The 17007-nt window shown below is 47.2% G+C and overlaps 1 protein-coding gene and 28 non-coding genes across 29 annotated transcripts; all 29 read left to right on the forward strand.

The window, feature by feature from the left end:
• The first annotated feature begins 188 nt into the window (after positions 1-188).
• TRNAV-AAC (transfer RNA valine (anticodon AAC)) lies at positions 189-261 on the forward strand. The gene has a single exon. It is a non-coding gene; the product is annotated as a tRNA-Val (tRNA).
• A 335-nt stretch (positions 262-596) lies between these two features.
• Positions 597-669, forward strand: TRNAV-AAC (transfer RNA valine (anticodon AAC)). Its single transcript has one exon. It is a non-coding gene; the product is annotated as a tRNA-Val (tRNA).
• Positions 670-1004: 335 nt separating this feature from the next.
• On the forward strand, positions 1005-1077 carry TRNAV-AAC (transfer RNA valine (anticodon AAC)). Its single transcript has one exon. It is a non-coding gene; the product is annotated as a tRNA-Val (tRNA).
• A 335-nt stretch (positions 1078-1412) lies between these two features.
• On the forward strand, positions 1413-1485 carry TRNAV-AAC (transfer RNA valine (anticodon AAC)). Its single transcript has one exon. It is a non-coding gene; the product is annotated as a tRNA-Val (tRNA).
• Positions 1486-1820: 335 nt separating this feature from the next.
• TRNAV-AAC (transfer RNA valine (anticodon AAC)) lies at positions 1821-1893 on the forward strand. The gene has a single exon. It is a non-coding gene; the product is annotated as a tRNA-Val (tRNA).
• Positions 1894-2228: 335 nt separating this feature from the next.
• Positions 2229-2301, forward strand: TRNAV-AAC (transfer RNA valine (anticodon AAC)). Its single transcript has one exon. It is a non-coding gene; the product is annotated as a tRNA-Val (tRNA).
• A 1686-nt stretch (positions 2302-3987) lies between these two features.
• LOC146209146 (uncharacterized) lies at positions 3988-5636 on the forward strand. Its single transcript, XM_084596783.1, has one exon. The coding sequence runs from the start codon at positions 4058-4060 to the stop codon at positions 5567-5569; it is 1512 nt and encodes a 503-aa protein (XP_084452909.1). The 5' UTR covers positions 3988-4057; the 3' UTR covers positions 5570-5636.
• Positions 5637-5668: 32 nt separating this feature from the next.
• TRNAV-AAC (transfer RNA valine (anticodon AAC)) lies at positions 5669-5741 on the forward strand. Its single transcript has one exon. It is a non-coding gene; the product is annotated as a tRNA-Val (tRNA).
• Positions 5742-6076: 335 nt separating this feature from the next.
• On the forward strand, positions 6077-6149 carry TRNAV-AAC (transfer RNA valine (anticodon AAC)). Its single transcript has one exon. It is a non-coding gene; the product is annotated as a tRNA-Val (tRNA).
• A 335-nt stretch (positions 6150-6484) lies between these two features.
• On the forward strand, positions 6485-6557 carry TRNAV-AAC (transfer RNA valine (anticodon AAC)). The gene has a single exon. It is a non-coding gene; the product is annotated as a tRNA-Val (tRNA).
• A 335-nt stretch (positions 6558-6892) lies between these two features.
• On the forward strand, positions 6893-6965 carry TRNAV-AAC (transfer RNA valine (anticodon AAC)). The gene has a single exon. It is a non-coding gene; the product is annotated as a tRNA-Val (tRNA).
• Positions 6966-7300: 335 nt separating this feature from the next.
• TRNAV-AAC (transfer RNA valine (anticodon AAC)) lies at positions 7301-7373 on the forward strand. The gene has a single exon. It is a non-coding gene; the product is annotated as a tRNA-Val (tRNA).
• Positions 7374-7708: 335 nt separating this feature from the next.
• On the forward strand, positions 7709-7781 carry TRNAV-AAC (transfer RNA valine (anticodon AAC)). The gene has a single exon. It is a non-coding gene; the product is annotated as a tRNA-Val (tRNA).
• Positions 7782-8116: 335 nt separating this feature from the next.
• On the forward strand, positions 8117-8189 carry TRNAV-AAC (transfer RNA valine (anticodon AAC)). The gene has a single exon. It is a non-coding gene; the product is annotated as a tRNA-Val (tRNA).
• A 335-nt stretch (positions 8190-8524) lies between these two features.
• TRNAV-AAC (transfer RNA valine (anticodon AAC)) lies at positions 8525-8597 on the forward strand. Its single transcript has one exon. It is a non-coding gene; the product is annotated as a tRNA-Val (tRNA).
• Positions 8598-8932: 335 nt separating this feature from the next.
• TRNAV-AAC (transfer RNA valine (anticodon AAC)) lies at positions 8933-9005 on the forward strand. The gene has a single exon. It is a non-coding gene; the product is annotated as a tRNA-Val (tRNA).
• A 335-nt stretch (positions 9006-9340) lies between these two features.
• On the forward strand, positions 9341-9413 carry TRNAV-AAC (transfer RNA valine (anticodon AAC)). Its single transcript has one exon. It is a non-coding gene; the product is annotated as a tRNA-Val (tRNA).
• A 335-nt stretch (positions 9414-9748) lies between these two features.
• On the forward strand, positions 9749-9821 carry TRNAV-AAC (transfer RNA valine (anticodon AAC)). Its single transcript has one exon. It is a non-coding gene; the product is annotated as a tRNA-Val (tRNA).
• Positions 9822-10156: 335 nt separating this feature from the next.
• On the forward strand, positions 10157-10229 carry TRNAV-AAC (transfer RNA valine (anticodon AAC)). Its single transcript has one exon. It is a non-coding gene; the product is annotated as a tRNA-Val (tRNA).
• Positions 10230-10564: 335 nt separating this feature from the next.
• TRNAV-AAC (transfer RNA valine (anticodon AAC)) lies at positions 10565-10637 on the forward strand. The gene has a single exon. It is a non-coding gene; the product is annotated as a tRNA-Val (tRNA).
• A 335-nt stretch (positions 10638-10972) lies between these two features.
• Positions 10973-11045, forward strand: TRNAV-AAC (transfer RNA valine (anticodon AAC)). Its single transcript has one exon. It is a non-coding gene; the product is annotated as a tRNA-Val (tRNA).
• A 335-nt stretch (positions 11046-11380) lies between these two features.
• On the forward strand, positions 11381-11453 carry TRNAV-AAC (transfer RNA valine (anticodon AAC)). Its single transcript has one exon. It is a non-coding gene; the product is annotated as a tRNA-Val (tRNA).
• Positions 11454-11780: 327 nt separating this feature from the next.
• On the forward strand, positions 11781-11853 carry TRNAV-AAC (transfer RNA valine (anticodon AAC)). Its single transcript has one exon. It is a non-coding gene; the product is annotated as a tRNA-Val (tRNA).
• A 335-nt stretch (positions 11854-12188) lies between these two features.
• Positions 12189-12261, forward strand: TRNAV-AAC (transfer RNA valine (anticodon AAC)). The gene has a single exon. It is a non-coding gene; the product is annotated as a tRNA-Val (tRNA).
• A 327-nt stretch (positions 12262-12588) lies between these two features.
• On the forward strand, positions 12589-12661 carry TRNAV-AAC (transfer RNA valine (anticodon AAC)). Its single transcript has one exon. It is a non-coding gene; the product is annotated as a tRNA-Val (tRNA).
• Positions 12662-12996: 335 nt separating this feature from the next.
• Positions 12997-13069, forward strand: TRNAV-AAC (transfer RNA valine (anticodon AAC)). Its single transcript has one exon. It is a non-coding gene; the product is annotated as a tRNA-Val (tRNA).
• A 335-nt stretch (positions 13070-13404) lies between these two features.
• Positions 13405-13477, forward strand: TRNAV-AAC (transfer RNA valine (anticodon AAC)). The gene has a single exon. It is a non-coding gene; the product is annotated as a tRNA-Val (tRNA).
• A 327-nt stretch (positions 13478-13804) lies between these two features.
• Positions 13805-13877, forward strand: TRNAV-AAC (transfer RNA valine (anticodon AAC)). Its single transcript has one exon. It is a non-coding gene; the product is annotated as a tRNA-Val (tRNA).
• Positions 13878-14212: 335 nt separating this feature from the next.
• Positions 14213-14285, forward strand: TRNAV-AAC (transfer RNA valine (anticodon AAC)). The gene has a single exon. It is a non-coding gene; the product is annotated as a tRNA-Val (tRNA).
• The last annotated feature ends 2722 nt before the right edge of the window (positions 14286-17007 follow it).

Raw genomic sequence — 17007 nt, forward strand, 5'->3', positions numbered from 1 at the left:
AGGTCAAGGGGAAGGTTCATTCAATGCGACACGTAAGTAACTGCAACACAATAGGCGGACAAAATCACTTGGGAGCGTTACAACATGGGCGCAGTCTCCCTTGCCACGAATAAAGAAACCTTAAAATTGTCTGCATGCTGCATGTGAAGAGCGATGTGATGATTCGAGCCGCAAAACCCGTTCGTCCTGTGCTTGTGGTGTAGTGGTTATCACATCCGCCTAACACGCGGAAGGTCCCAGGTTCGATCCCTGGCAGGCACAGTAAGCTTTTTTGAATCTGCATTTAACCTCAGTTATGTCGAAGAAATGTACTGCATTTTACTGGGTCATCCCTTTTGAGTTTCCACTCACTTAAATTGAGCACGTAGTAGCAGTTCAACGAGCGTGACTCGAAACGGCGCAGCACGGAGGTCAAGGGGAAGGTTCATTCAATGCGACACGTAAGTAACTGCATCACAATAGGCGGACAAAATCACTAGGGAGCGTTACAACATGGGCGCAGTCTCCCTTGCCACGAATAAAGAAACCTTAAAATTGTCTGTATGCTGCATGTGAAGAGCGATGTGATGATTCGAGTCGCAAAACCCGTTCGTCCTGTGCTTGTGGTGTAGTGGTTATCATATCCGCCTAACACGCGGAAGGTCCCAGGTTCGATCCCTGGCAGGCACAGTAAGCTTTTTTGAATCTGCATTTAACCTCAGTTATGTCGAGGAAATGTACTGCATTTTTCTGGGTCATCCCTTTTGAGTTTCCACTCACTTAAAATGAGCACGTAGTAGCAGTTAAACGAGCGTGACTCGAAACGGCGCAGCACGGAGGTCAAGGGGAAGGTTCATTCAATGCGACACGTAAGTAACTGCATCACAATAGGCGGACAAAATCACTAGGGAGCGTTACAACATGGGCGCAGTCTCCCTTGCCACGAATAAAGAAACCTTAAAATTGTCTGTATGCTGCATGTGAAGAGCGATGTGATGATTCGAGTCGCAAAACCCATTCGTCCTGTGCTTGTGGTTTAGTGGTTATCACATCCACCTAACACGCGGAAGGTCCCAGGTTCGATCCCTGGCAGGCACAGTAAGCTTTTTTGAATCTGCATTTAACCTCAGTTATGTCGAGGAAATGTACTGCATTTTACTGGGTCATCCCTTTTGAGTTTCCACTCACTTAAAATGAGCACGTAGTAGCAGTTCAACGAGCGTGACTCGAAACGGCGCAGCACGGAGGTCAAGGGGAAGGTTCATTCAATGCGACACGTAAGTAACTGCATCACAATAGGCGGACAAAATCACTAGGGAGCGTTACAACATGGGCGCAGTCTCCCTTGCCACGAATAAAGAAACCTTAAAATTGTCTGTATGCTGCATGTGAAGAGCGATGTGATGATTCGAGTCGCGAAATCCGTTTGTCCTGTGCTTGTGGTGTAGTGGTTATCACATCCGCCTAACACGCGGAAGGTCCCAGGTTCGATCCCTGGCAGGCACAGTAAGCTTTTTTGAATCTGCATTTAACCTCAGTTATGTCGAGGAAATGTACTGCATTTTACTGGGTCCTCCCTTTTGAGTTTCCACTCACTTAAATTGAGCACGTAGTAGCAGTTCAACGAGCGTGACTCGAAACGGCGCAGCACGGAGGTCAAGGGGAAGGTTCATTCAATGCGACACGTAAGTAACTGCATCACAATAGGCGGACAAAATCACTAGGGAGTGTTACAACATGGGCGCAGTCTCCCTTGCCACGAATAAAGAAACCTTAAAATTGTCTGCGTGCTGCATGTGAAGACCGATGTGATGATTCGAGTCGCAAAACCCGTTCGTCCTGTGCTTGTGGTGTAGTGGTTATCACATCCGCCTAACACGCGGAAGGTCCCAGGTTCGATCCCTGGCAGGCACAGCAAGCTTTTTTGAATCTGCATTTAACCTCAGTTATGTCGAGGAAATGTACTGCATTTTACTGGGTCATCCCTTTTGAGTTTCCACTCACTTAAATTGAGCACGTAGTAGCAGTTCAACGAGCGTGACTAGAAACGGCGCAGCACGGAGATCAAGGGGAAGGTTCATTCAATGCGACACGTAAGTAACTGCAACACAATAGGCGGACAAAATCACTAGGGAGCGTTACAACATGGGCGCAGTCTCCCTTTTCACGAATAAAGAAACCTTAAAATTGTCTGCATGCTGCATGTGAAGAGCGATGTGATGATTCGAGTCGCTAAACCCGTTCGTCCTGTGCTTGTGGTGTAGTGGTTATCACATCCGCCTAACACGCGAAAGGTCCCAGGTTCGATCCCTGGCAGGCACAGTAAGCTTTTTTGAATCTGCATTTAACCTCAGTTATGTCGAGGAAATGTACTGCATTTTACTGGGTCATCCCTTTTGAGTTTCCACTCACTTAAATTGAGCACGTAGTAGCAGTTCAACGAGCGTGACTCGAAACGGCGCAGCGCGGAGGTCAAGGGGAAGGTTCATTCAATGCGACACGTAAGTAACTGCATCACAATAGGCGGACAAAATCACTAGGGAGCGTTACATCATGGGCGCAGTCTCCCTTGCCACGAATAAAGAAACCTTAAAATTGTCTGTATGCTGCATGTGAAGAGCGATGTGATGATTCGAGTCGCAAAACCCGTTCGTCCTGTGCTTGTGGTGTAGTGGTTATCACATCCGCCTAACACGCGGAAGGTCACGCTCGTTCAACGAGTATCATCTAGAAGATCTTGGTTGGCTTCTGTCACCTAATGGACAATGCCAGTACACCCATTTCCAAAGAGAAAGCCATGCGAGGCTAGATCGTGCATACATTTCCCTAGAACTCGCGCCTCTGTGCCGAAGTTATGAAGTTAAGCACGTGTCTTTTACTGATCACAGCCTAGTAGTTTTTTGCATAGGAGCAAAGGAAAATAAATCTAAATTTAACTGGGAGCTTTGGAAATTTAATTCTAAACTTTTGGATGATGAGAGCTATGTGAACGAAGTAAAGGAAATGTTCAACGCACTGTTTGCGACGAATTCAGGGAACTGGATGAGTGAGTGGGAAAGTTTTAAGAACAATATAAAAATGAAAGCAATAGAAAGAGCAACCATTTTACGACATGTCAGTAAAGAGAACGAGCAAGATCTGCACCGTCAACTCAACTTGTTGCTGAACCTAGATAGCGGGACGCCTGGATTGTGGTCGAAGCAGATTAAAGAAGTTAAGAATAAACTTGAGCTTATCGATGAAGAAAGATATAGGGGAGCTATTGTGCGAGCACGAGCAGAGCGATTATGGGTTGGCGAGACACCGAACAAGCGCTCACTCGGTGACGAGAAAAGATACGCGGAAAAAAAACAAAATTAAAAAGACACTTCACCATAACGAAGTTGCAACAGAATGCGAGGTTATCAAAGAAGCGTTTGCAGAGTACTATAGTGAGCTACTTGGGCGGGCTAAGCAAAGGAAAGAACAATTCGAAAGTCAGTTTTTGCAGACCATGCCCAGGCTTGAGGATGAAGTTAAAGCCAGGCTTGAGCAACCAATCAGTGTACTTAAAATTGAGCAGGCTATAGAAGAAATAAGCGCTGGAAAATCACCCGGTCCTGACGGATTAGGGGCTGCTTTTTACAAGAAATTCAAATCAGAAGCCAGCAGGGCATTGTACTGCGTAATAAAGGAAGCATACCATGTTAAACAAATGCCGCCATCTTTCAAAGCTTCACATATTGTCTTAATTCCTAAATCAGATGACGCAGTCAAACTTCTATCGGTGGAGTCCTATCGGCCTATAAGCCTCACAAATGTGGATTATAAATTGTTTATAAAAGTGTTGGCAAGGAGGGTGCAAGGTGTCATTAAACAGTTGGTAGGTCCACACCAAACGTGCGGCATTAAGGGCCGCACTATCTGTACGAATGTACACACAGCAAGATGCGTTTTAGAGTGTTGCGATGCAGACGGAAGACATGTAGCAATGATGCAGCTTGACTTGTCAAAAGCATTTCACAACGTTTCACATGACGTCCTTTTCACCATTTTAGAGCATGTAAATATCGGAAGTGTTATCGTAGATGGAGTCAAAATGGCATACGCTGGGTGCTCTACCCGTATTATTGTAAATAAAAGTCTTACTGACGCAATAGCCGTGCGATCGTCAGTGAGGCAAGGATGTCCATTGTCCCCTCTTCTATTTGCCTTGTATCTAGAGCCCTTTTGTTTAAGCCTGATTAATAATGAAAGAATCCGTGGATTCAAGCTACAAGCATCTGAAGTGAAAGTACTTGCGTACGCGGATGATATTGCCATTTTCTGTGTGAACCGACAAAGCGTAAGTGAGGCAGTCGAGGTTGCTGGCGGTTTTTGCACCGCAACTGGCTGTGAGATTAACTGGGAAAAATCGGCTGGCTTTTGGCATGGTAACTGGTACGAAAGACCGGAAACGTTTGCAAACATGCGATGGACATCGTTGCCTACGAAGTATCTGGGTATGCCACTTGATAGCTATCAAGATAGCGAACAGTACTGGCGTCAAGAGACAGAAAGGGTCAGGGAAAAGGCGCAAGGCTGGCAAGGCCGTAATTTGTCCATGTTTGCCCGCGCGACTGTCTGCAATCTTTTTTTGATATCCAAGGTATGGTTCGTACTCCAATTTTTGTTCATGAAACGCACAAATCTGCAAAAAATTCACAGAGTGTTCGCGGTTTTCATTTGGGGGGCAAGTTGGGAACGTACTAGTAGGACGAATTTGTTTCATTCTGTTTGTAATGGTGGATTAGGCCTGTCTCACCTGTTTTTAAGACAAATTGTGTCGCGATTTATTTTTCTGCGGGACCAGAAAGACTACTTTTTGCGCACAGTAATGCAAGTGCACTTAGGCAATGCCTTACCTGAATTTATTGTTTCATCATGCAATGACGGTGGACGCGCAGTAACTGGGTTTTGGCGAGAAGTTGTACTTGCAGTACAAATCTTAAAGGCTCGATTTTCCCTTGAGTACTTAAGTTCAGTGCAAAGGAAAAAACTGTACAGAGACCTACTGAATACAATGTTGCCAACACCCAGGTACCGAACAATATACTGTGGAGGCCCAGGAAATGATGTTTTAAAGAGAGTTAAAAAGATGAATATTAAGCCCAGCATTAAAACCTTCTTCTTTAAAATTCATACAGGCACGCTCCCAGTTAAGACTTGGTTAGAGGAAAAGGGAATATTCGTTCCATGGACAACTAACTGTATATTATGCAAGAAACCAGAAACAATAGATCATGTATTTATTGATTGCTGGGATCCAGTCTTCTACTGGGACATCTTGCAAAGGACTCTAAAGAAAGACCTACCAATAACACCGTACGGAATCCGTTTTCTACCAATTGAAAACGATGGAGACATTCCTTATGATCTAATCATGGTTCTGGGGCTCCACAGCATATGGCGAACAAGGATGGCTGTTAGGCACGCCGATGTAAACGTCCGTCCAGTCAGGGAGAATTTCATTGAAAGCATTTTGTACTTACGAGATGTTTACCGTACATTGCCAGAACCTCCAGACTGGATTGGCGTCCTAGATGAACTTGTTCATTTTAAGAAGTTTTAAGCATTCACGCTGACCACGGCATGGTCACCGTGTTTTATCTGTATATATTTGCAGTGTATTTGTCAAAGCAGGCAAAAAAAAAAAAAAAAAAAAAAAAAAAAGCTTGTGGTGTAGTGGTTATCACATCCGCCTAACACGCGGAAGGTCCCAGGTTCGATCCCTGGCAGGCACAGTCAGCTTTTTTGAATCTGCATTTAACCTCAGTTATGTCGAGGAAATGTACTGCATTTTACTGGGTCCTCCCTTTTGAGTTTCCACTCACTTAAATTGAGCACGTAGTAGCAGTTCAACGAGCGTGACTCGAAACGGCGCAGCACGGAGGTCAAGGGGAAGGTTCATTCAATGCGACACGTAAGTAACTGCATCACAATAGGCGGACAAAATCACTAGGGAGCGTTACAACATGGGCGCAGTCTCCCTTGCCACGAATAAAGAAACCTTAAAATTGTCTGTATGCTGCATGTGAAGAGCGATGTGATGATTCGAGTCGCAAAACCCGTTCGTCCTGTGCTTGTGGTGTAGTGGTTATCACATCCGCCTAACACGCGGAAGGTCCCAGGTTCGATCCCTGGCAGGCACAGTAAGCTTTTTTGAATCTGCATTTAACCTCAGTTATGTCGAGGAAATGTACTGCATTTTACTGGTTGCTCCATTTTGAGTTTCCACTCACTTAAATTGAGCACGTAGTAGCAGTTAAACGAGCGTGACTCGAAACGGCGCAGCACGGAGGTCAAGGGGAAGGTTCATTCAATGCGACACGTAAGTAACTGCATCACAATAGGCGGACAAAATCACTAGGGAGCGTTACAACATGGGCGCAGTCTCCCTTGCCACGAATAAAGAAACCTTAAAATTGTCTGTATGCTGCATGTGAAGAGCGATGTGATGATTCGAGTCGCAAAACCCGTTCGTCCTGTGCTTGTGGTGTAGTGGTTATCACATCCGCCTAACACGCGGAAGGTCCCAGGTTCGATCCCTGGCAGGCACAGTAAGCTTTTTTGAATCTGCATTTAACCTCAGTTATGTCGAGGAAATGTACTGCATTTTACTGGGTCATCTCTTTTGAGTTTCCACTCACTTAAATTGAGCACGTAGTAGCAATTCAACGAGCGTGACTAGAAACGGCGCAGCACGGAGATCAAGGGGAAGGTTCATTCAATGCGACACGTAAGTAACTGCAACACAATAGGCGGACAAAATCACTAGGGAGCGTTACAACATGGGCGCAGTCTCCCTTTTCACGAATAAAGAAACCTTAAAATTGTCTGCATGCTGCATGTGAAGAGCGATGTGATGATTCGAGTCGCTAAACCCGTTCGTCCTGTGCTTGTGGTGTAGTGGTTATCACATCCGCCTAACACGCGGAAGGTCCCAGGTTCGATCCCTGGCAGGCACAGTAAGCTTTTTTGAATCTGCATTTAACCTCAGTTATGTCGAGGAAATGTACTGCATTTTACTGGGTCATCCCTTTTGAGTTTCCACTCACTTAAAATGAGCACGTAGTAGCAGTTCAACGAGCGTGACTCGAAACGGCGCAGCACGGAGGTCAAGGGGAAGGTTCATTCAATGCGACACGTAAGTAACTGCATCACAATAGGCGGACAAAATCACTAGGGAGCGTTACAACATGGGCGCAGTCTCCCTTGCCACGAATAAAGAAACCTTAAAATTGTCTGTATGGTGCATGTGAAGAGCAATGTGATGATTCGAGTCGCAAAACCCGTTTGTCCTGTGCTTGTGGTGTAGTGGTTATCACATCCGCCTAACACGCGGAAGGTCCCAGGTTCGATCCCTGGCAGGCACAGTAAGCTTTTTTGAATCTGCATTTAACCTCAGTTATGTCGAGGAAATGTACTGCATTTTACTGGGTCCTCCCTTTTGAGTTTCCACTCACTTAAATTGAGCACGTAGTAGCAGTTCAACGAGCGTGACTCGAAACGGCGCAGCACGGAGGTCAAGGGGAAGGTTCATTCAATGCGACACGTAAGTAACTGCATCACTATAGGCGGACAAAATCACTAGGGAGCGTTACAACATGGGCGCAGTCTCCCTTGCCACGAATAAAGAAACCTTAAAATTGTCTGCATGCTGCATGTGAAGACCGATGTGATGATTCGAGTCGCAAAACCCGTTCGTCCTGTGCTTGTGGTGTAGTGGTTATCACATCCGCCTAACACGCGGAAGGTCCCAGGTTCGATCCCTGGCAGGCACAGTAAGCTTTTTTGAATCTGCATTTAACCTCAGTTATGTCGAGGAAATGTACTGCATTTTACTGGGTCCTCCCTTTTGAGTTTCCACTCACTTAAACTGAGCACGTAGTAGCAGTTCAACGAGCGTGACTCGAAACGGCGCAGCACGGAGGTCAAGGGGAAGGTTCATTCAATGCGACACGTAAGTAACTGCATCACAATAGGCGGACAAAATCACTAGGGAGCGTTACAACATGGGCGCAGTCTCCCTTGCCACGAATAAAGAAACCTTAAAATTGTCTGTATGCTGCATGTGAAGAGCGATGTGATGATTCGAGTCGCAAAACCCGTTCGTCCTGTGCTTGTGGTGTAGTGGTTATCACATCCGCCTAACACGCGGAAGGTCCCAGGTTCGATCCCTGGCAGGCACAGTAAGCTTTTTTGAATCTGCATTTAACCTCAGTTATGTCGAGGAAATGTACTGCATTTTACTGGTTGCTCCATTTTGAGTTTCCACTCACTTAAATTGAGCACGTAGTAGCAGTTAAACGAGCGTGACTCGAAACGGCGCAGCACGGAGGTCAAGGGGAAGGTTCATTCAATGCGACACGTAAGTAACTGCATCACAATAGGCGGACAAAATCACTAGGGAGCGTTACAACATGGGCGCAGTCTCCCTTGCCACGAATAAAGAAACCTTAAAATTGTCTGTATGCTGCATGTGAAGAGCGATGTGATGATTCGAGTCGCAAAACCCGTTCGTCCTGTGCTTGTGGTGTAGTGGTTATCACATCCGCCTAACACGCGGAAGGTCCCAGGTTCGATCCCTGGCAGGCACAGTAAGCTTTTTTGAATCTGCATTTAACCTCAGTTATGTCGAGGAAATGTACTGCATTTTACTGGGTCATCTCTTTTGAGTTTCCACTCACTTAAATTGAGCACGTAGTAGCAGTTAAACGAGCGTGACTCGAAACGGCGCAGCACGGAGGTCAAGGGGAAGGTTCATTCAATGCGACACGTAAGTAACTGCATCACAATAGGCGGACAAAATCACTAGGGAGCGTTACAACATGGGCGCAGTCTCCCTTGCCACGAATAAAGAAACCTTAAAATTGTCTGTATGCTGCATGTGAAGAGCGATGTGATGATTCGAGTCGCAAAACCCGTTCGTCCTGTGCTTGTGGTGTAGTGGTTATCACATCCGCCTAACACGCGGAAGGTCCCAGGTTCGATCCCTGGCAGGCACAGTAAGCTTTTTTGAATCTGCATTTAACCTCAGTTATGTCGAGGAAATGTACTGCATTTTACTGGGTCATCTCTTTTGAGTTTCCACTCACTTAAATTGAGCACGTAGTAGCAATTCAACGAGCGTGACTAGAAACGGCGCAGCACGGAGATCAAGGGGAAGGTTCATTCAATGCGACACGTAAGTAACTGCAACACAATAGACGGACAAAATCACTAGGGAGCGTTACAACATGGGCGCAGTCTCCCTTTTCACGAATAAAGAAACCTTAAAATTGTCTGCATGCTGCATGTGAAGAGCGATGTGATGATTCGAGTCGCTAAACCCGTTCGTCCTGTGCTTGTGGTGTAGTGGTTATCACATCCGCCTAACACGCGGAAGGTCCCAGGTTCGATCCCTGGCAGGCACAGTAAGCTTTTTTGAATCTGCATTTAACCTCAGTTATGTCGAGGAAATGTACTGCATTTTACTGGGTCATCCCTTTTGAGTTTCCACTCACTTAAAATGAGCACGTAGTAGCAGTTCAACGAGCGTGACTCGAAACGGCGCAGCACGGAGGTCAAGGGGAAGGTTCATTCAATGCGACACGTAAGTAACTGCATCACAATAGGCGGACAAAATCACTAGGGAGCGTTACAACATGGGCGCAGTCTCCCTTGCCACGAATAAAGAAACCTTAAAATTGTCTGTATGGTGCATGTGAAGAGCAATGTGATGATTCGAGTCGCAAAACCCGTTTGTCCTGTGCTTGTGGTGTAGTGGTTATCACATCCGCCTAACACGCGGAAGGTCCCAGGTTCGATCCCTGGCAGGCACAGTAAGCTTTTTTGAATCTGCATTTAACCTCAGTTATGTCGAGGAAATGTACTGCATTTTACTGGGTCCTCCCTTTTGAGTTTCCACTCACTTAAATTGAGCACGTAGTAGCAGTTCAACGAGCGTGACTCGAAACGGCGCAGCACGGAGGTCAAGGGGAAGGTTCATTCAATGCGACACGTAAGTAACTGCATCACTATAGGCGGACAAAATCACTAGGGAGCGTTACAACATGGGCGCAGTCTCCCTTGCCACGAATAAAGAAACCTTAAAATTGTCTGCATGCTGCATGTGAAGACCGATGTGATGATTCGAGTCGCAAAACCCGTTCGTCCTGTGCTTGTGGTGTAGTGGTTATCACATCCGCCTAACACGCGGAAGGTCCCAGGTTCGATCCCTGGCAGGCACAGTAAGCTTTTTTGAATCTGCATTTAACCTCAGTTATGTCGAGGAAATGTACTGCATTTTACTGGGTCCTCCCTTTTGAGTTTCCACTCACTTAAACTGAGCACGTAGTAGCAGTTCAACGAGCGTGACTCGAAACGGCGCAGCACGGAGGTCAAGGGGAAGGTTCATTCAATGCGACACGTAAGTAACTGCATCACAATAGGCGGACAAAATCACTAGGGAGCGTTACAACATGGGCGCAGTCTCCCTTGCCACGAATAAAGAAACCTTAAAATTGTCTGTATGCTGCATGTGAAGAGCGATGTGATGATTCGAGTCGCAAAACCCGTTCGTCCTGTGCTTGTGGTGTAGTGGTTATCACATCCGCCTAACACGCGGAAGGTCCCAGGTTCGATCCCTGGCAGGCACAGTAAGCTTTTTTGAATCTGCATTTAACCTCAGTTATGTCGAGGAAATGTACTGCATTTTACTGGTTGCTCCATTTTGAGTTTCCACTCACTTAAATTGAGCACGTAGTAGCAGTTAAACGAGCGTGACTCGAAACGGCGCAGCACGGAGGTCAAGGGGAAGGTTCATTCAATGCGACACGTAAGTAACTGCATCACAATAGGCGGACAAAATCACTAGGGAGCGTTACAACATGGGCGCAGTCTCCCTTGCCACGAATAAAGAAACCTTAAAATTGTCTGTATGCTGCATGTGAAGAGCGATGTGATGATTCGAGTCGCAAAACCCGTTCGTCCTGTGCTTGTGGTGTAGTGGTTATCACATCCGCCTAACACGCGGAAGGTCCCAGGTTCGATCCCTGGCAGGCACAGTAAGCTTTTTTGAATCTGCATTTAACCTCAGTTATGTCGAGGAAATGTACTGCATTTTACTGGGTCATCTCTTTTGAGTTTCCACTCACTTAAATTGAGCACGTAGTAGCAGTTAAACGAGCGTGACTCGAAACGGCGCAGCACGGAGGTCAAGGGGAAGGTTCATTCAATGCGACACGTAAGTAACTGCATCACTATAGGCGGACAAAATCACTAGGGAGCGTTACAACATGGGCGCAGTCTCCCTTGCCACGAATAAAGAAACCTTAAAATTGTCTGCATGCTGCATGTGAAGAGCGATGTGATGATTCGAGTCGCAAAACCCGTTCGTCCTGTGCTTGTGGTGTAGTGGTTATCACATCCGCCTAACACGCGGAAGGTCCCAGGTTCGATCCCTGGCAGGCACAGTAAGCTTCTGCATTTAACCTCAGTTATGTCGAGGAAATGTACTGCATTTTACTGGGTCATCCCTTTTGAGTTTCCACTCACTTAAAATGAGCACGTAGTAGCAGTTCAACGAGCGTGACTCGAAACGGCGCAGCACGGAGGTCAAGGGGAAGGTTCATTCAATGCGACACGTAAGTAACTGCATCACAATAGGCGGACAAAATCACTAGGGAGCGTTACAACATGGGCGCAGTCTCCCTTGCCACGAATAAAGAAACCTTAAAATTGTCTGTATGGTGCATGTGAAGAGCGATGTGATGATTCGAGTCGCAAAACCCGTTCGTCCTGTGCTTGTGGTGTAGTGGTTATCACATCCGCCTAACACGCGGAAGGTCCCAGGTTCGATCCCTGGCAGGCACAGTAAGCTTTTTTGAATCTGCATTTAACCTCAGTTATGTCGAGGAAATGTACTGCATTTTACTGGGTCATCTCTTTTGAGTTTCCACTCACTTAAATTGAGCACGTAGTAGCAGTTAAACGAGCGTGACTCGAAACGGCGCAGCACGGAGGTCAAGGGGAAGGTTCATTCAATGCGACACGTAAGTAACTGCATCACTATAGGCGGACAAAATCACTAGGGAGCGTTACAACATGGGCGCAGTCTCCCTTGCCACGAATAAAGAAACCTTAAAATTGTCTGCATGCTGCATGTGAAGAGCGATGTGATGATTCGAGTCGCAAAACCCGTTCGTCCTGTGCTTGTGGTGTAGTGGTTATCACATCCGCCTAACACGCGGAAGGTCCCAGGTTCGATCCCTGGCAGGCACAGTAAGCTTCTGCATTTAACCTCAGTTATGTCGAGGAAATGTACTGCATTTTACTGGGTCATCCCTTTTGAGTTTCCACTCACTTAAACTGAGCACGTAGTAGCAGTTCAACGAGCGTGACTCGAAACGGCGCAGCACGGAGGTCAAGGGGAAGGTTCATTCAATGCGACACGTAAGTAACTGCATCACAATAGGCGGACAAAATCACTAGGGAGCGTTACAACATGGGCGCAGTCTCCCTTGCCACGAATAAAGAAACCTTAAAATTGTCTGTATGCTGCATGTGAAGAGCGATGTGATGATTCGAGTCGCAAAACCCGTTCGTCCTGTGCTTGTGGTGTAGTGGTTATCACATCCGCCTAACACGCGGAAGGTCCCAGGTTCGATCCCTGGCAGGCACAGTAAGCTTTTTTGAATCTGCATTTAACCTCAGTTATGTCGAGGAAATGTACTGCATTTTACTGGTTGCTCCATTTTGAGTTTCCACTCACTTAAATTGAGCACGTAGTAGCAGTTAAACGAGCGTGACTCGAAACGGCGCAGCACGGAGGTCAAGGGGAAGGTTCATTCAATGCGACACGTAAGTAACTGCATCACAATAGGCGGACAAAATCACTAGGGAGCGTTACAACATGGGCGCAGTCTCCCTTGCCACGAATAAAGAAACCTTAAAATTGTCTGTATGCTGCATGTGAAGAGCGATGTGATGATTCGAGTCGCAAAACCCGTTCGTCCTGTGCTTGTGGTGTAGTGGTTATCACATCCGCCTAACACGCGGAAGGTCCCAGGTTCGATCCCTGGCAGGCACAGTAAGCTTTTTTGAATCTGCATTTAACCTCAGTTATGTCGAGGAAATGTACTGCATTTTACTGGGTCATCTCTTTTGAGTTTCCACTCACTTAAATTGAGCACGTAGTAGCAGTTAAACGAGCGTGACTCGAAACGGCGCAGCACGGAGGTCAAGGGGAAGGTTCATTCAATGCGACACGTAAGTAACTGCATCACTATAGGCGGACAAAATCACTAGGGAGCGTTACAACATGGGCGCAGTCTCCCTTGCCACGAATAAAGAAACCTTAAAATTGTCTGCATGCTGCATGTGAAGAGCGATGTGATGATTCGAGTCGCAAAACCCGTTCGTCCTGTGCTTGTGGTGTAGTGGTTATCACATCCGCCTAACACGCGGAAGGTCCCAGGTTCGATCCCTGGCAGGCACAGTAAGCTTCTGCATTTAACCTCAGTTATGTCGAGGAAATGTACTGCATTTTACTGGGTCATCCCTTTTGAGTTTCCACTCACTTAAAATGAGCACGTAGTAGCAGTTCAACGAGCGTGACTCGAAACGGCGCAGCACGGAGGTCAAGGGGAAGGTTCATTCAATGCGACACGTAAGTAACTGCATCACAATAGGCGGACAAAATCACTAGGGAGCGTTACAACATGGGCGCAGTCTCCCTTGCCACGAATAAAGAAACCTTAAAATTGTCTGTATGGTGCATGTGAAGAGCAATGTGATGATTCGAGTCGCAAAACCCGTTTGTCCTGTGCTTGTGGTGTAGTGGTTATCACATCCGCCTAACACGCGGAAGGTCCCAGGTTCGATCCCTGGCAGGCACAGTAAGCTTTTTTGAATCTGCATTTAACCTCAGTTATGTCGAGGAAATGTACTGCATTTTACTGGGTCCTCCCTTTTGAGTTTCCACTCACTTAAATTGAGCACGTAGTAGCAGTTCAACGAGCGTGACTCGAAACGGCGCAGCACGGAGGTCAAGGGGAAGGTTCATTCAATGCGACACGTAAGTAACTGCATCACTATAGGCGGACAAAATCACTAGGGAGCGTTACAACATGGGCGCAGTCTCCCTTGCCACGAATAAAGAAACCTTAAAATTGTCTGCATGCTGCATGTGAAGACCGATGTGATGATTCGAGTCGCAAAACCCGTTCGTCCTGTGCTTGTGGTGTAGTGGTTATCACATCCGCCTAACACGCGGAAGGTCCCAGGTTCGATCCCTGGCAGGCACAGTAAGCTTTTTTGAATCTGCATTTAACCTCAGTTATGTCGAGGAAATGTACTGCATTTTACTGGGTCCTCCCTTTTGAGTTTCCACTCACTTAAACTGAGCACGTAGTAGCAGTTCAACGAGCGTGACTCGAAACGGCGCAGCACGGAGGTCAAGGGGAAGGTTCATTCAATGCGACACGTAAGTAACTGCATCACGGATTCTGCTTCCGGCCACGCCAGTGAACGGACGCAGGATGCAGGGCTCCTCAGGAGCGGCTTCAGCGGCCATGTCAGGCCGCGGTAACAGGACTTCTGAACAGGACAACACTTACCAGGTCGTTTTGCCTGCACTTCCAACAGGTCGGTTTGTTTTGAATACCGTTTTTTTGCACGCCGATATCAGGGCCCGCCCGTACCGGGTGGAAGATTTCCGGGATGCTTTAGCACAACACTCGCTAATCCCCGATGTTATCGCTATGGGGGCGTATCGGATGAGCCACGTCTGGGCCGTCACTCTCAAGGATACTGAAGCCGTCAACAAGATTGTCAGTGTAGGTGAGCTGTCTGTGAAAAAGGGTCGCTGTTTGGTGATTGACCCGGCGAACCAGGACGTGCGACTCAAGCTTCACTGGCTACTACACAACGTGCCAGATGAAGATGTTCGTGCTGCATTTGCGCCTTACGGAAAGGTGTCGGAAGTTTCCCGGGAGCGTTGGCGTGTTAAAGGTATGCTAGAAAAGGGCTCTACAACTAGACTCGTAACGCTGAAGCTGAAAGCTGGCATGAAGCTCGACGACCTGCCGCATCAGTTGAATGTTAGCGGCGAGCTCGCGCTCGTCATCGTGCCAGGCAGACCCCCGTTGTGCCTACGCTGTCGGGGTACGGCTCACATCCGCAAAGAGTGCCGGGTTCCTCGCTGCGGAACCTGCCGACGGTTCGGGCATGAAGACAACCAGTGTGCACGAACCTACGCTAGCATTGCCGGACCTGGGACCAGCGAAGACTCGTCCGAGTTAATTATGGACGAGGCGGATGCGGAGGAGGCTGCTGACATTAGAGGCCAGTCAACGAAACAGGACGCGCCTTCCATGACGGTTTTAACAAAGAATAAGGTGACGGTCTCAAATGAAATGAATGAAACTCGGCATGTCTTGAACGTACCATCCCAGGACCATGAAAGCGCATCAAAGGAAGTGTCAGAAGACGTAGCCAAATTTTCCGACGCTGAGGATCACCTCAGTACTGAGCCTTCCTTTACTGATGCCATGGAGGTTGGGCCGGAGACAGCAGCCTTAATTGCCGCGAAACGTCCGCATGAGGAAAGCGTGGAGGAGACTCAGCTGCCAGGCGGTGTTTGTGGTGAGCCGCCGCCGAAAACTTCTGGCATCCGAAGAGCCACGTTAAGACCGAAGCCGAACTTCTCGGCCGACACGCGGCAGGCGGGGAAACCGCCTCTGTAGTTTTTGTGGTGCCCTGAACGATTTGTGGGTCGGCTGCCTACCGACCAGCGTCAGGAACCTTCTGCAACCAAGTGGTGCGTGTGTGAGCAAAAATGAAACAATGTGCTTGGACTTCGTTTGAATGCATCCCGACATTCTGATGGGAGGACATTACATGCATACATACGCAGCTGTTCGTCAGAAGCAGAAGCCATGCAACCATGAAGGTAGGCACCATGCGGGTACGGGCGTCTCTCTGTAATACATGACTCTCAAGCTTAATTCGCCGTTACATGTAGCTACTTTGAATGTCAGAGGACTGGGAGCGAGAAGGCGACAATGCCAACTCAGTCGCCTCCTTTTGGATAATGATATAGATATAGCAGCTGTGCAAGAGTCAAAGATTGAGAGCCAAGAAAGCACTGACCGTATGGTGGCTTCTTTTCAAACAAACTTTTATGTGTGTGTATGCCATTCTGTTGGTGTATCGGGTGGATGCCTTTTATTTATACGCAACACGCTGGGAGTAAGCGTAGAGTCCGTTTTTGCCTGTCCAAGCGGTCGGCTTTTGGTTACCGATTTTACCTACTCTAATTTATGCTGGCGTGTTGTGTGTGTGTATGCTCCCAATTCAGGATGTGAGCGTGAATTGTTTTTTGAGTCTATTGAGGTGTGGCTGAAGACTGACAAAATCTTGCTTGTACTTGGTGACTACAACTGTGTGTGCGCAGCTGTTGACCGAGCGGCGAAGTGTAAACCTCGAAGAGACAGAAGCTCCCAGCTGTTGAATGCACTTGTGCATGAGTATGGCCTTGAGGATGTTGGTAGTGTGTTCTCCACTGGAAACCAGCCAGAGTTCACGCACTTTCAGCGTGACAGCCATGCTAGATTGGACAGGGTGTATGCCTCGGTAGATCTTGTTTCCCTATGTACTGCATATGAGGTCAAACCTGTGTCTTTCAGCGATCATTGTCTCGTGAGTGCAGTGTTTGGTCGCAAAGGAAAGAAATCGCGCTTTAACTGGTACCTATGGAAAATGAATGCCAAACTTCTTGCCGATGAAGAGTTCCTTACGGAAGTTAAGACCGAGTTTGAAAATCGTCTTGCTATGCGACCAGTAAGTTTTGCAGAGGAATGGGACAGCTTCAAAGAGTGGGTCAAATTGAAATCCATAGAAAAGAGCAGTAAGGTGCGGCATAAAGAGAAAGAAAAAGAAAAAGAACTGAATGAACAACTCCAGTTTTTTTTGAGCATGGAAAGTTCAGTGCCAGGGCATTTCGCCAGTAAAATACGAGAGATAAAA

Source organism: Amblyomma maculatum, chromosome 1 (assembly GCF_055883805.1).
Source record: "Amblyomma maculatum isolate TAMU_Amacu chromosome 1, ASM5588380v1, whole genome shotgun sequence".
NCBI lineage: Eukaryota > Metazoa > Arthropoda > Arachnida > Ixodida > Ixodidae > Amblyomma > Amblyomma maculatum.